The sequence below is a fragment of the Macaca thibetana genome, chromosome 12 (genome assembly GCF_024542745.1).
Source record: "Macaca thibetana thibetana isolate TM-01 chromosome 12, ASM2454274v1, whole genome shotgun sequence".
NCBI lineage: Eukaryota > Metazoa > Chordata > Mammalia > Primates > Cercopithecidae > Macaca > Macaca thibetana.
In genome coordinates, this window is record NC_065589.1 from 122,266,713 (window position 1) to 122,280,089 (window position 13,377).

General features: G+C 40.7%; 1 protein-coding gene across 1 annotated transcript in view; it reads left to right on the forward strand.

Annotated features, from left to right (window-relative positions):
* Nucleotides 1-13,377, forward strand: part of CNTNAP5 (contactin associated protein family member 5) — an 862,050-nt gene that overhangs the window by 718,251 nt on the left and 130,422 nt on the right. The window contains exon 18 of the mRNA XM_050752523.1: nucleotides 11,811-12,050. Coding sequence (XP_050608480.1) covers nucleotides 11,811-12,050 — 240 coding nt within the window. The remainder of the gene's footprint in view (nucleotides 1-11,810; nucleotides 12,051-13,377) is intronic.

A 13,377-nucleotide genomic window follows, 5' to 3' on the forward strand; every position in this document is an offset into this window, starting at 1 on the left:
GGAAAGCCCTTGGGCAAAGCAGTGGATGGGAAGATATGTCAAAAACCTCCAGTAAGTCCTACTGGCAGACTTATATTCTTCTCATTTTGTTATCAAGTTTCTTCTGAACACGTGCACAAGTGGTGCCTCAGCCAAAGCTTCGTCTACCTCTTCCATGCACATTGTGTCTCCATCTCCTTTGAGGATGGCCTTGCTTCAGTTTCAGCAGCGCTGGCATCATCAGCTTCATCAATACCCAGACCGAGTTTGATCATCCTGTCAATCCTGTTAGCATGTGTCTGGGGATCTTCCACACTGAAGCCAGAAGACAGGAACCCAGTTTCATAAACCAAGAAGCAACTTAATGGAAGAAACTCTCCAAAAGGGGCTTGTTTTCCAAAGAAAAGTATAGTTCAGAGGAGGGAGATGATAAGCCTACCTAGACGTGTTGTAAAGCCATTCAAAAATAATTCAGAGAGAGGATTCTGAATGGAAATGTAGTGTCCAAGTCACATTCTTAAAAAGATTGTGACAAATAGAGACAACTTAACAAGAAAAAAACAAAAGAGTTTCTTCTGAACCTGGAAGAAACGGACATAGATTCAAAGCTGCTTCAGTAGCTTTGAATTTTGTAGAAGAGGTGATTTTGTAGAAGAGGCGGTAAGAAGTGCCATGCTCCAATTCGGCTTCCAGTGTTATCATCCATGTCTCAAGGTAAAAAGGATCAGGTCTCAGGCTCATCTTCCGTGTGTAGAGGGGCTTAGGGACTTGTGGTAGACCTTGTAATCTGCTGTCTAGGTCTCCCTTCAAAGAAGGACTTGCCCTGTGGCTGGGAGTGCTGTTGGTGGACAGTCTTCATCTGTCTGAGCCTTCAGAAGCTGCCTCAGCTGCAGAGAAAGCCTTGACCAAGGTCGTGTCCTTTCCAGGGGGATTCACATCCAGTGACTGAGCCAGAGTGCAAAGGCACAACCACTGGGCCCAAGAAGGAACATCTCTGGTTATTTGTTCTGGCCCCAGCACTCCCAGTGGTACTGTGCTGGGTTGATGTTGGGCCGCCACCACGGCTCACTTCTCTGCCCATTCATACTTTCTTTTTCCTCTGTCCAACCATAAGTCTGGTTTCCAAGGTTTCCCCTAAAAGTATCCTGTACCCTTAACTCCATCACAGAACTTGCTTTCTGGTGAACCTAATCTGAGACAGAATCAGATACATTTTTCATGCAATTTACACACATGTGTGCATGCTCTCACACACACACACTTCTTTTAAATGGAATTAATTTTCTTAAGTGAAATTTATTTTTCATTTCTCTTGAGAATTAGCTATAAAATAATGCCTCTTCCCCTCCTACTTTCTTTTTCCAAAACACTGTTTAATGCTAATAGGTTATTAAGACCAAGTTTGCATGGTTTTGCTTCATTACCCTTCGAAGATCCTGGTACTCAAACTAAAATGGGCCTGCCCCACCCCGATCTACCTGACAGGCTCCTCTCCATTGATAATGCAGACTTTGATGAGTCGGATGAACTACCTCCTCTCAAGGGAGTCTATCCTGGTACACCCCCCCATCTCTGTGAGCACACACAATACGCCTGATTCTACTGACCTGAATTTACTGAATTATACTGACCTAGGAGTTTCTTTGTGGGAAGACATAGTGTCTAATTGATCTTCATATCTCTGGGCCTAGTAAAGGTTTTCTAATATATTTAACGTTCAATAAAAAATCTAATGAATTGGCCGGGCACGGTGGCTCAAGCCTGTAATCCCAGCACTTTGGGAGGCCGAGACGGGCAGATCACGAGGTCAAGAGATCGAGACCATCCTGGCTAACACGGTGAAACCCCTTCTCTACTAAAAAATACAAAAAAAACTAGCCGGGTGTGGTGGCAGGTGCCTGTAGTCCCAGCTACTTGGGAGGCTGAGGCAGGAGAATGACATAAACCTGGGAGGTGGAGCTTGCAGTGAGCTGAGATCCGGCCACTGCACTCCCGCCTGGGTGACAGAGCGAGACTCCATCTCAAAAAAAAAAAAAAAAAAAAAAAAAAATCTAATGAATTAATGAAAGTGAATGAAGGCAGAGCTCCCAGTTCAGTCCACTCCACTAGTGGCTTTATGGTATTAGGCAAGCCACTTACTTTCTCTGAGCCTCAGTTATTCCATCTGCCCACTGGGCTTAATAATAATCAATACCTTGCAAATCAGTTTCAAACACTGAATGCAGCAATAGATGTCCCTGTTCCCCTTGGGATTTTCTTTTAAGGGTTCTTAAATAAGAATGGCAAGCAAAAGACTGTTTCAAATGGGAAATGATTTGTGCCCTCACCCCAGTGGCATAATGAGACACTCCTTTTGGAAACTGAGGGGTTTTGACATTTAAATGACACACTCAATTGGTGTAATGGCTCCAGGGGGAAGGATCCCTCCCTATGCTGGATTTTACTTCTTCTCACAAATCAACAGAAATGTCCCCACACACTGTTGTAATTGGAGTGTGAGTGCCTCGAAAGCTGAAGGCCAGTCCTTATAAAGGGGAAAGTTTCTTGCCATTTTCTTAGCCAACAACTTGAAAGATAAAGGGATTTCAAAACCACATTTTCAAATTACTATATGGTTCACATACACCTGCTTCGGAATTGTTATTGCTAAATTGCATTCTCACTGCTGTTACTTCCCCCTGATCTGTTCAATAAGACAGTCTTTTTTGGGTTGTTTCTCCAAATCAGAGAATTGTGTCTGATCTGGTAGTGAGAGGATATGCCCAGACCAGAAATTGGACCTTTACTTGTGATTCGAGGATACCAGAAATACACTGAAAGCTGACCACACTCCTCACACATTTGCAATGCCTTCTGGGCAGTCAGGATTTTGCCTCAGCCACTGACGTTCTCTTGCTCTGGACTGAGAATAAAGCGCAGCAAAAAGCCAGACTGTATGATTGTTTTAAATTGAAATGGTTTTCTTTAATCAGAATTTATTCTTCATTCTCCCAGGGATCAACCTCCTCCTTTCCTACTGTTTTACCCAAAAGAGTCTTTAAAATCCCATGGGTGCTTTGGTGGAGTTTGGAGCATTTTGCGGGATGGGGATTGAGGGGCAGGGGTCTGATTCTGCACTTCTACTTGCTTTTCTTTGTCCTTTATCCTTTTTTTCCCCACTCACATTCTTTTCCTTCCGTAATTTACTAAGCAAATGTTTTCTGAGTGCATGCTCAATCAGCCCTGGGCTGGGCAATGGGGTCATGGAGATAAATAAGATCCATTCACTCTTTGGGAGGTACAGGCTCAGGGAAGAGGTGAGTTGGATTTTCTAGTGGTAAGTCCTTCATGCTGTGGTATGTGGTATGTATTCAAGGCGGTATGAGCAGGGAAAACTGGATGCAGCTCCCAACTCTATGCAGAGGCAGGCCCCAGACTCTATTTCCCTTACATTGTGTAACTATTTATTTCCTGCCCTCTCTCTTTCTTATATTGGGGAAATAAGATTAATTTGCAGTGAGTACAGTGTCTGAGGAAATTGGCCCTTGGAAAGCAGCCTGAGACTTGTGTGCCCACTCACTGTGTAGGAAGCAAGTCTCTTACCTTGCTAAGTCAATCGCTCGCTTATTCAGGTATCTGGGAGGACACCTGGAGCCCAAATGCCTCAGGTTCTAAGAGAGACCATCCTTCCAGACCCTGCTGTCTATTTGGGGTACTCAACATGGACACTGCATTTCCTGCCACCATCTACACTGCACTGGGGCCCTGCTTTGAGCTTGGGTTTGTCTTAAAATAGAGATGGTGCTTATATCAATGACAGAGTTGGGTGCACTTATGCTTCTCATTCTCTACCATTTTCCCACAAACTCTTATCCTCAAGGATCCTTCCTTTTCTACCTTTTATCTCCCATCCTTTCACAGATAAATTAATTCATCAAAAACATGGTGGGGGTCACTGTCAGGATGAGGTTGATGCCCTGAAGGGCAGATTCAGGCTCATGAGATTCTCACCCACACACCCACTAATAAGAAATAGTCCTTGCCCAGAGGAGAGTGCTCTAAAAGCAGTAATGGAGGGCAGTGGAGCAGTCATATATATGTATATGTGTGCATATGTAGATGAGGTCCATTTCTTTTTTATAATATCTCCACTCTCTTAGAATTGAGGGAAAGCCTGCAGTTTTCCCCTTTCAGTCAAAGCACATTGTGTTATGCATTTCCTCTGGTTCCATCATTTTTTATCCTTTTGTTTATTCACCCTCATTTTTTCTCCTCTTTTATCTTCTGCAAAGCCACCTTGCTTCCTTCCATTTATTCCTGAAGGCCATGTAACCTCTGATGGTGGCTGCACGCTCAGTGGGAAAATATGGATGATAATGTGTCCTGCTTGCTTTGTGTTCACAAAAGACTAAAAGCCTCTAGATATTTCAGTATTTTATCCTTGTTATTATTGTTATTCTAACTTGTCCCCATCATTATGTATTGTGAAATTGACACCTTTTTCTGTACTAGAAGGTCATGTGGACCTTAAACAGTAGGAAAGATCTAGTTTGAACACAGTATAGGGGAGGCTACAGACCAACCACAAGCCATAGGTAGAAATGGAAAGTGTAAATCAGATTTCCAATAAGTATCCCAGGGCTGGGAGAATTTTAGTTCAATTGCTCTCATTTTTTTTTTCGTCTGTAGTTTGTAAAATAATCACTGGCATTTAGCATGTTGACCAAATAACTTTTTTTTAAAAAAGCATCATTCTGAGAATGCAAACAATTAAAATTTAATTTATTGTTGGTGGGAGTATAAATTGAAACAGTTAAGATAACTCCTTTGCATTATCTACTAAAGTCAAACATACGTATACCCTATGACCAACAGTTCTACTCCTAGGTGTACACCAACAGAAATATGAACCAAAATAAATACAGAAGATTACTCATGGCAGCACTATTCATAATACCAAAACCTGTACTATGCCCATTGACAGTAGAAAGAAAGATGATTTATGAAATGTTTCTCAAACCAGAATACTGTACAGCTTCCTTTATTAATATGGAAAAATGGCATCAATGCAACGCTAGGCAAAAGAAGCCAGGGTCAAAATAGTACATGCAATATGATTCCCATTTAAATCATATTCAACCTCTGATTTCAGAAACAGGTTAGCGGTATTCTTGGAAGGGAGTGGTTGGTGACTGGAAGGAAGCTTCTGGCGTGCTGGTAAAATTCTGTCTTTTGATCTGGTTGCTAGTTACTTTGATGTGTTTAGTTTGTGAAAAATTATCAACTCATATATTCCTGTGCACTTTTGCATTTGTTCTTGAACACAAGAAAAAATAAAACACGGTGCTAAAAACAGCCTCAATCACTGAAGTTGAGTTTTCTCATCATCATAAGTTTTAATGGTTTTATAAGTAGTTCCCCATATAGAATTACCATGACTTATGTATCATTCTCTTTTGTCAGACACTTCCCTCCCCCAGTCTGTAACAACTATTTCAAAAGATCAATTAAATATTAATATTTCTGCTTGTAATCTTCCTCCGAGCTCCATTTTCAGCTATTTTCTTTAAAAAGTGCAATAAAGCCCATAATAACAATGCTGTAATGGCTTTTAACATGCATTGATGAATTATTATTCACAAGTCTTTCACAACATTTATTTATACCAAACAAATAAGGAAATTATTTTAATCTGTTAACCAAATTCAAGTTATCACTAAGCTCTTTTCCAGTTTCTTGAGGGGGCTTGGCATTTGGTTGGAGGTGTCACAATTTGTAGTGAGGATTAAATCAATGAAGCATGTAGAAGGTTTTGATTTTAAATAAATTCTTAGTTCTGATCACTATTATTATTATTTTACATTTTGGGCATCCAGTTAATACTGCCAGTATTATTAGTGTGTGTTTAGTGATTCCTGAGCAAGAAATCTCTCTATCTGGCAAAACTCAACCAGACACATGCTTTATCCTTAAGGAAATCACATTTTTAAATTAAAGTCTCCAGTAGGATTTCCTCCTGGTACCAAGATTCTGCCAATTGGAGAACCAGGGCTTAAAACAGAAGATAATTGATGGTTAGTATACTTGTTTTTATTCATCATGTGTATGTTAAACCTTTGCCACTTTAGTCAAAAAGTCTGTCACTTTTTGAAATCTAGGTGGTAAATGCAGCTGAACTTCAGTAGAAAACAAACTGCTCCATGTTCAAGGGCAGAAAAAAAATTAAGGCAGGAAGAAAGGGTGGGAGGGAAGAAGAGAGGATGGAAAGGTGGCACTGTACTAATTTTTGTGAAATAAGAGCCTGATCTGATGCAGTCTGTGTTTTTCCAGGGGCTTCTCTGAAAATGAGTTTTGCTGGAGCATGTGCAGGACAGAGCAGACACACATGAGAGAAATAGAGGCTCCGCGTTTGTGCTCAAGGAGGGCACGAGGAATTGAGATGCTTCTCTGGAAGCAATGAGCATTTGTCCGACTGACACATGGAGGTTTTCAAAGACAGGCTTAGAATGATGGTAGTGAAATTTTTAAGAGTTGATTCATAGTCAGTCCAAGGAAACATCATCATAATGAACCCACTTGATACCAAGGGCCAGCTGAAGAGTATCATACAAAATTGCTTCTAGCTAGGCCAGCCAAGTAATGGTCTGAGTTGTCAAAAAGACTGATAGGGAAGCCGAGAGAATAAATGCATGCTGGTATATTATTTGGTGAAAGAAAACATGTAAGAGACAAGAGGAAGAAAGTGGAAGAATCACTTAGTTGTGGTATTGACCCAAATCGTCTAATATTCATCTTGGAATTTTAGGGCACGGAGCTACCTGCAGGCTTTGAAGATCACCAGGTCCAGTGTGACTCCAGGTTTTGCCACATAAAATCTGTTTAATCCCTGACTGTGGCCAAAGCAATCTCTGATGTTAAGTTTTCTTAGGCAATGTGAATGATATGAAGAATACCTTCTTTCCCATTGACAGTTTAATGAGTTTAGTATAAAGTTTCTAACCTACAACTAGTATGACTAGTATGTTTTAATATTGTTTTTAGAACCAGAGGCATTGCTCTGGTCCTCAAAGAGCCCACAGATTAAGGCTGAAAAAAAAAAAAAAAAAAAGAAAAAGAAAAAGCCCTTAAACTTCTCTAAGTAAAATGCTACATGTTTTTTGTTTTTCTAAAATCAGAGTGAACTGTATACAAGAAGCAAACAAGTACAAATAAAAGTATACTAGAACAACAGGGGAAAAATTAAATACTTGCAGTGGCCAGGAAGGCAACATGAATGAATGAAGTCTTCCTGGTGGGCTCTGTGGTCAAGGGGAGAGTGCATGCCCTATCTTAAAGGAGCTGACCCCAGTGCAGCTGAGAACTGCCATGCAAGAAAGCAGGGTCATTAAGAGATGTTCTGGTTTTTCAATGAGGAACTAACTAGAATTTTTTAAAGTATTTTTGTGTTTTTTAAAAAATTGACAAATAATTAAAATAAGCAAATGCTTGGTGGGTAAACAGACAAATGACTAATACGTTTATATGAGTTCAGGTGTGCGTGTCTGCGACTGCAGGGGTAGTGTAGGACAAGCAGTGGAGTGCAGGGGGATGGATAATATACTAGGAAATACGACATATGTGAAGAGGTCCAAAGTCTAGATAGGTCATGTGGCATGAGAACCACAAGTGGTTTGGAATGCTTGGTGCACTGATGTCAGTGCAGGAAGTGTGGGAGAAAGAAGCTGGTGAGGTAAGGGGAGGCCAGATCTCCCTTGCTGTGTCAGTTGTGATCAGGAATTTCAGCTTGATCCCTAGGACAATGACTAGTTTCCAAAGGGTATCAACCACGTACAGCAGAATCACATTTTCAAATTTGTATTAATTCTGGCCACAAAATGGTGAATAGAAAGGAAGAGCAGGGGCTGTAGGTAGCATGTTTTTGCAGGAAGGAAAAAAGAAAAGAAAGAGAAAGGAAGGAAGAAGGAAAGAGAAAGAGGAGAGAGAGAGAGAAGCAAATGGATTCAGAAATAGAGATTTCTGGGAGAGGGAGAGAAAATCCGTAGATCTGGGGTAGAGGAGGAAGACGGTGAGCGAGGGGGATGAGGGAAGATTACCGTTGCCTTTCTGTTTCTGTACAATAAGTTTTACAGAAGATTCATGCCTCCAGTAACTCTTTACTCAGAGTAGGTAAGAAGGGGCCGCTTTAAAAAAATTATTCTTTTTATAAAGAAAAAGCACGGTGAAGCCCTGTCTCTACTAAAAATACAAAACATTAACCAGGCGTGGTGGCGGGTGCCTGTAGTCCCAGCTACTCGGGAGGCTGAGGCAGGAGAATGGCGTGAACCCGGGAGGCGGAGTTTGCAGTGAGCCGAGATCCGGCCACTGTGCTCCTGCCTGGGCAACAGAGTGAGACTCCATCTCAAAAAAAAAAAAAAAAGAAAGAAAGAAAAAGAAAAAAGGGAAAAGCAAACTTACTCCTAGTTTTCTCCTTTGTAAAGGCTAAAACAACCAGTTAAAAATGGAAATTTAGTTCACTGTGCAATTGAGTTCATAACTCACTGTGTCATTATGTTTCGTCAGCATCTGTAATTGAAATAATCCCCCCGTTTTGTGTCACTATCACCAGACTCTATAAGTCTCAAACCTTAAGGAGTGCATTTTTGCCCAAGAGACCACCCACCCCAGTCATCTTCTTCTCCATTAATAAACTTGTTGACTAAGTCACACGCAAGAAAATGTGCAATAGATCTTTCATTCTTCACTTCTGCTAAAAGAAAAATGACTCTAGCAAGATATATGAAGAGTTATTCAAATCCACTATGGGGAGTGACTACAAAATGAGAAAAACAAAACGAAACCAAACATTTGACTACATAAATCCTCTCCTTTTTATTCTACACACTCTCTAGGAAAGAAATAATGAACCTTCCTCTATGATCTGCTTGTGCTTATAATTGATTTATCTTGTGGTTAAAGAGATTTACTTACCAAAATTGAGACAGACAGGAGAATGCAATTTGGGTTTGGCCTCCTGGCCTGCTTGGGTATCACTTGTGGGAACTGAAAATATAATGACTGAACACATATTGTATTCTATGAATCATTACTTCAGAATGCGAGACGAGATTTATCCCTTAGGATAAATGTCTTTGGACGGAACAAGTGAATGTCATACATGTATTTATGAGTCTGCTGACCTGGTGGGATTTAGGAGAAACAACCCTTCTCTCCCCACTCTGCCCTGCCCCATGTCCCCCTCACGTCCTCCCCATTTCTAATCATTTCCTTGCTTTCCTCAAAGCCATTGACCCACCACTGGGCCAGTCTGACTAATGCCAGGAATTCTTTGAATTATCTACTCATTTCTTTAACTTACAGCTTTGTTTCTCACTTAACATCTCTATTCCCTGTCTAAGATTATGCATTTCAATTTCTCATCTGATCCACTTTGATAAGAACACATTTGTATCTGGTCATTTGCCCAGACAAAGATTTAATAAAGTTGTAGAATAATTTCTAGAATGAGGCTCAGATGAGAGATCCTAAGGGTACAGAAAATGAATGACAAGTTGGTCCTGACCTTGGTATTTTCCCTTCCACCTTCTCCTCCTCTCCGTTAGTACATCTGGCAGACCTCAGAGACCTGTGTGTGGCTTTTACGCATCCATATGTGTAGACTTGAGTCTGAGGATTTGAAACAAAAGTTGTGTTCTTTAAGGCCAGGCTGTACCTCTGCCTCCCCTGGGTTCTCCCACGAGTTTCAGCACCAAATAAATACCTTCTAATGGGACTTAGCCTAGTTTCCTGGCTTGTCTCTCAACACACATTTTTTTGATATCAGAGGGGTAGGCTGGTGGAATATTGGATTTCTGATGGGAACAAAACACTCTGAAATATTAAATCTGCCTGATTCTTGAATAATTTTCAAGAAACATAAAATCTCTCTGAAACCTACAAGATACATCCTCAGCAGAAAGTTACAAGCCTATTGTGTAGGCTTGCAAAAAGAAATCTGTCTTCTAAATCATAATGTAAGAAAAAGCTCAAGGATTAATTAGCACATATATATTAAGGACCTGGTTCTAGCCATTGTAAAGGTGCAAGAGAAGGCATAAGAGAGCAGCAGTGATTCAACAGTATTGTACTCTATGTTATTTTCTTTCTCTCTTTCTCTCTTCCTTCCCTCCTTCCTTCCTTTCTTTCCTTCCTTTCCTTCTTTCCTCCTTTCCTCCTTTCCTCCTTTCCTCCTTTCCTCCTTTCTTCCTTCCTTCCTTCCTTCCTTCCTTCCTTCCTTCCTTCCTTCCTTCCTTCCTTCCTTCCTTCCTCCTTTCCTTCCTTCCTTCCTTCCTTCCTTCCTTCCTTCCTTCCTTCCTTTCTTCCTTTCTTCCTTCCTTCCTTCCTTCCTTCCTTCCTTCCTTCCTTCCTTTCTTCCTTTCTTCTTCCTTTCTTCCTTTCTTCCTTTCTTCCTTTCTTCCTTTCTTCTTTCTTCTTTTTCTTTTTCTTTCTTTCTTCTTTCTTTCTTTCTTTCTTTCTTTCTTTCTTTCTTCTTTCTTTCTTTTCTTTCTTTCTTTCTTTCTTTCTTTCTTTCTTTCTTTCGAAAGACTCTCGCCTTGTGGCCCAGGCTGGAGTGCAATGGTGTGATCTTGGCTCACTGCAGCCTCAGCCTCCCTGGTTCAAGCTATTCCTCTGCCTCAGCCTCCTGGGTTCCAGTGATTCTCCTGCCTCAGCCTCCCAAGTAGCTGGAATTACAGGCGCCTGCCACCATGCCTGGCTAACTTTTGTATTTTTAGTAGAAATGGGGTTTCACCATGTTGGCCAGGCAGGTCTTGAACTCCTGACCTCGGATGATCAGCCTGTCTTGGCCTCCCAAATTGCTGGGATTACAGTCATGCGCCACCGTGCCTGGCCTATTCTATGATCTTAATGAAGCCTCACCATACACCCGCACAATAGATTGATTTTTATTTTATAGATCAAGTAGCTGATACTTAGGTAATTCCAATGTCAATATGGCTAATCAGCGAGTGACATGACTTTGACTCCATGTCTATCTGGCTCTGGTCTACCCACCTTCCACTTCACTGCACTGCACTGCATAAGCATTAGGAAGCCTACTGAAGTTTTGTAAGTTGGTGTACTTAACAGCTGCTGTCTAACTTTGCCAGAAAGGACAGTCCCACTCTGTGCCTTCCACTTCAGGTGCAACTGTGCTGTAGACTGTGTAAGAACTTTTTTTTTTTCACAAGAAACATGGCCATCTGAAGTTTTACTCTGAAACCTGTAAAATACAGGAACTATAATCTTTCACTTTTTTTGTGTGTATACGGCAAGAGCCTGAGGGAGGGGATTCCCAGCCTAGAAGGATGTGTATTTTTTTCTTAACTTTTATTTTAGGTTCAGGGGTAGATTTGCAGGTTTATTATATAGGTAAACTTGTGTAATGGGGATTTGTTGTATAGATTATTTTGTCACCCAGATACTAAGCTTAGTACCCAATGGTTATATTTCTTTGATTTTCTCCCTCCTCCCTCCCGACACCCTCAAGTAGGACCCAGTGTCTGTTGCTCCCCTCTGCATCCAAGTATTCTCATCATTTACCTCCCACTTGTAAATGAGACTATGGGGTATTTGGTTTTCTGTTCCTGCCTTAGTTTGCTAAAGATAGTGGCCTATAGCTCCACCCATGTTTCTAGGACATGCATTTTTTTGAGGCTCTTTGGAATTCCAACTCTCAATGGAAACTTTAATAAAAAATCAATTTAGCCCTGCATGACAACAGAGGACTACTTAACTCTTACCCATGCCAACATTAAACCTAAATGTATTGAGCCCTATAATACCTTACATTTCTTTCCTTTTATTTAACCTCTTAGGGGGAACGTCATCCAGACAGAAAGGCTTCCTAGGATGCATTCGCTCCTTACACTTGAATGGACAGAAACTGGACCTGGAAGAGAGGGCAAAGGTGACATCTGGAGTCAGGCCAGGCTGCCCGGGTCACTGCAGCAGCTATGGCAGCATCTGCCACAACGGGGGCAAGTGTGTGGAGAAGCACAATGGCTACCTATGCGATTGCACCAACTCACCTTATGAAGGGCCCTTTTGCAAAAAAGGTACCTTAGGCGCTCCCTTTCTCCTGAGTGCAGTGCTATATCACCTACATGCTATGATCAGGCCTTGTGATACTCACACTCTGAGACAGTCTTTATCATCTACTCTCCCTCTGTTTGAAGAGTCTGCATAGTTCCTCAACATAATTGCATATACTTGTTGATATTGCGTGTGTTCACTGGCAATGCAACTGAACTGGATGGATAATTACAGGAAAACACCCTGCCCGTGGCCAAAAAGCCGGTTGAGCAGGGAAAGAGGTGGACTCATATTTCTGTTGTTAGCTAGATTGTTAGTGAACACATTAATATGTCCACTTCCAATCCCTCTGTCTGCAAATGTAATCAAAGGATTGTAGAATCTAGCCCTGGGGGAGCCTTAGAGATACTTAAACCATCTTAAATTATTTTTACAACAAAGAGAGTATCAGTAAATTAGTAAACACAGCACCATGTATTTGGTGAAATCTCTCTATTCTGCAGGTGACTTGAGCGAATGTCTGAGGCTTTAAAAGCCCTGTCTGAAGGCTCATATTCAGTTCATTGGTGGGCTGGGACTGAAACACACATGAAAGTCAAAATTTCTGCTCCAGGGCTTTTTGTGTACCCCTTCACAATCTCATGAATTCATTACATTGACACAAATTAATAATCATGGACATACAGCTTGGACAAGGAATGAGGATCATTGTGTAAATTCTCTAGATAAATTCAAGATACCTCAAGAAACTAGAAAATCTCAATATTCAGTATGAATACGTAGTATTTTTCAAACATAAGAAATATTTGGTGTACTCTCAATTTTTGCAATATTTAAAAGTTTATTTAATTGATGGAGAAACGTTTGTTTAGTAAACAATGTAAACAATATTTCAAGAGCAGCATTTAAATTATTCAAATAAAATGGTTGAACCACTTTGAGACACCATTTACAAACAAACAATCATAGCAATTATATATAATTTTTCTCAATTCATTAAAGCACATCTTCAAAGCACCTTTACAAAACAATGGTTTATTTAGTCCAGCTTACTACTGTTGGAACTTAGAAACAAAAGGGAAAGAAAGCACTCACTGTTTTCTTTGAAGGATACTATAGTTTAAGCCTTCCGTTCATTCATACAGGGGCCTTCTCCTCAATTAGTTTGAATTACTTACTTATTCTTGCCAAAGAGCATGTTATGTTTCTTGGAAGAAAATTAATGGTAAAAATTTTAGGGCTAACTGCATGGAAACTTAAAATAAAACAGGTTCCATTCCGGGGGCTCATATTATGAACTAAACAAGCGAAGTGCTATTAGGTATTCACACTGGGGGAGGTGTCCGAACA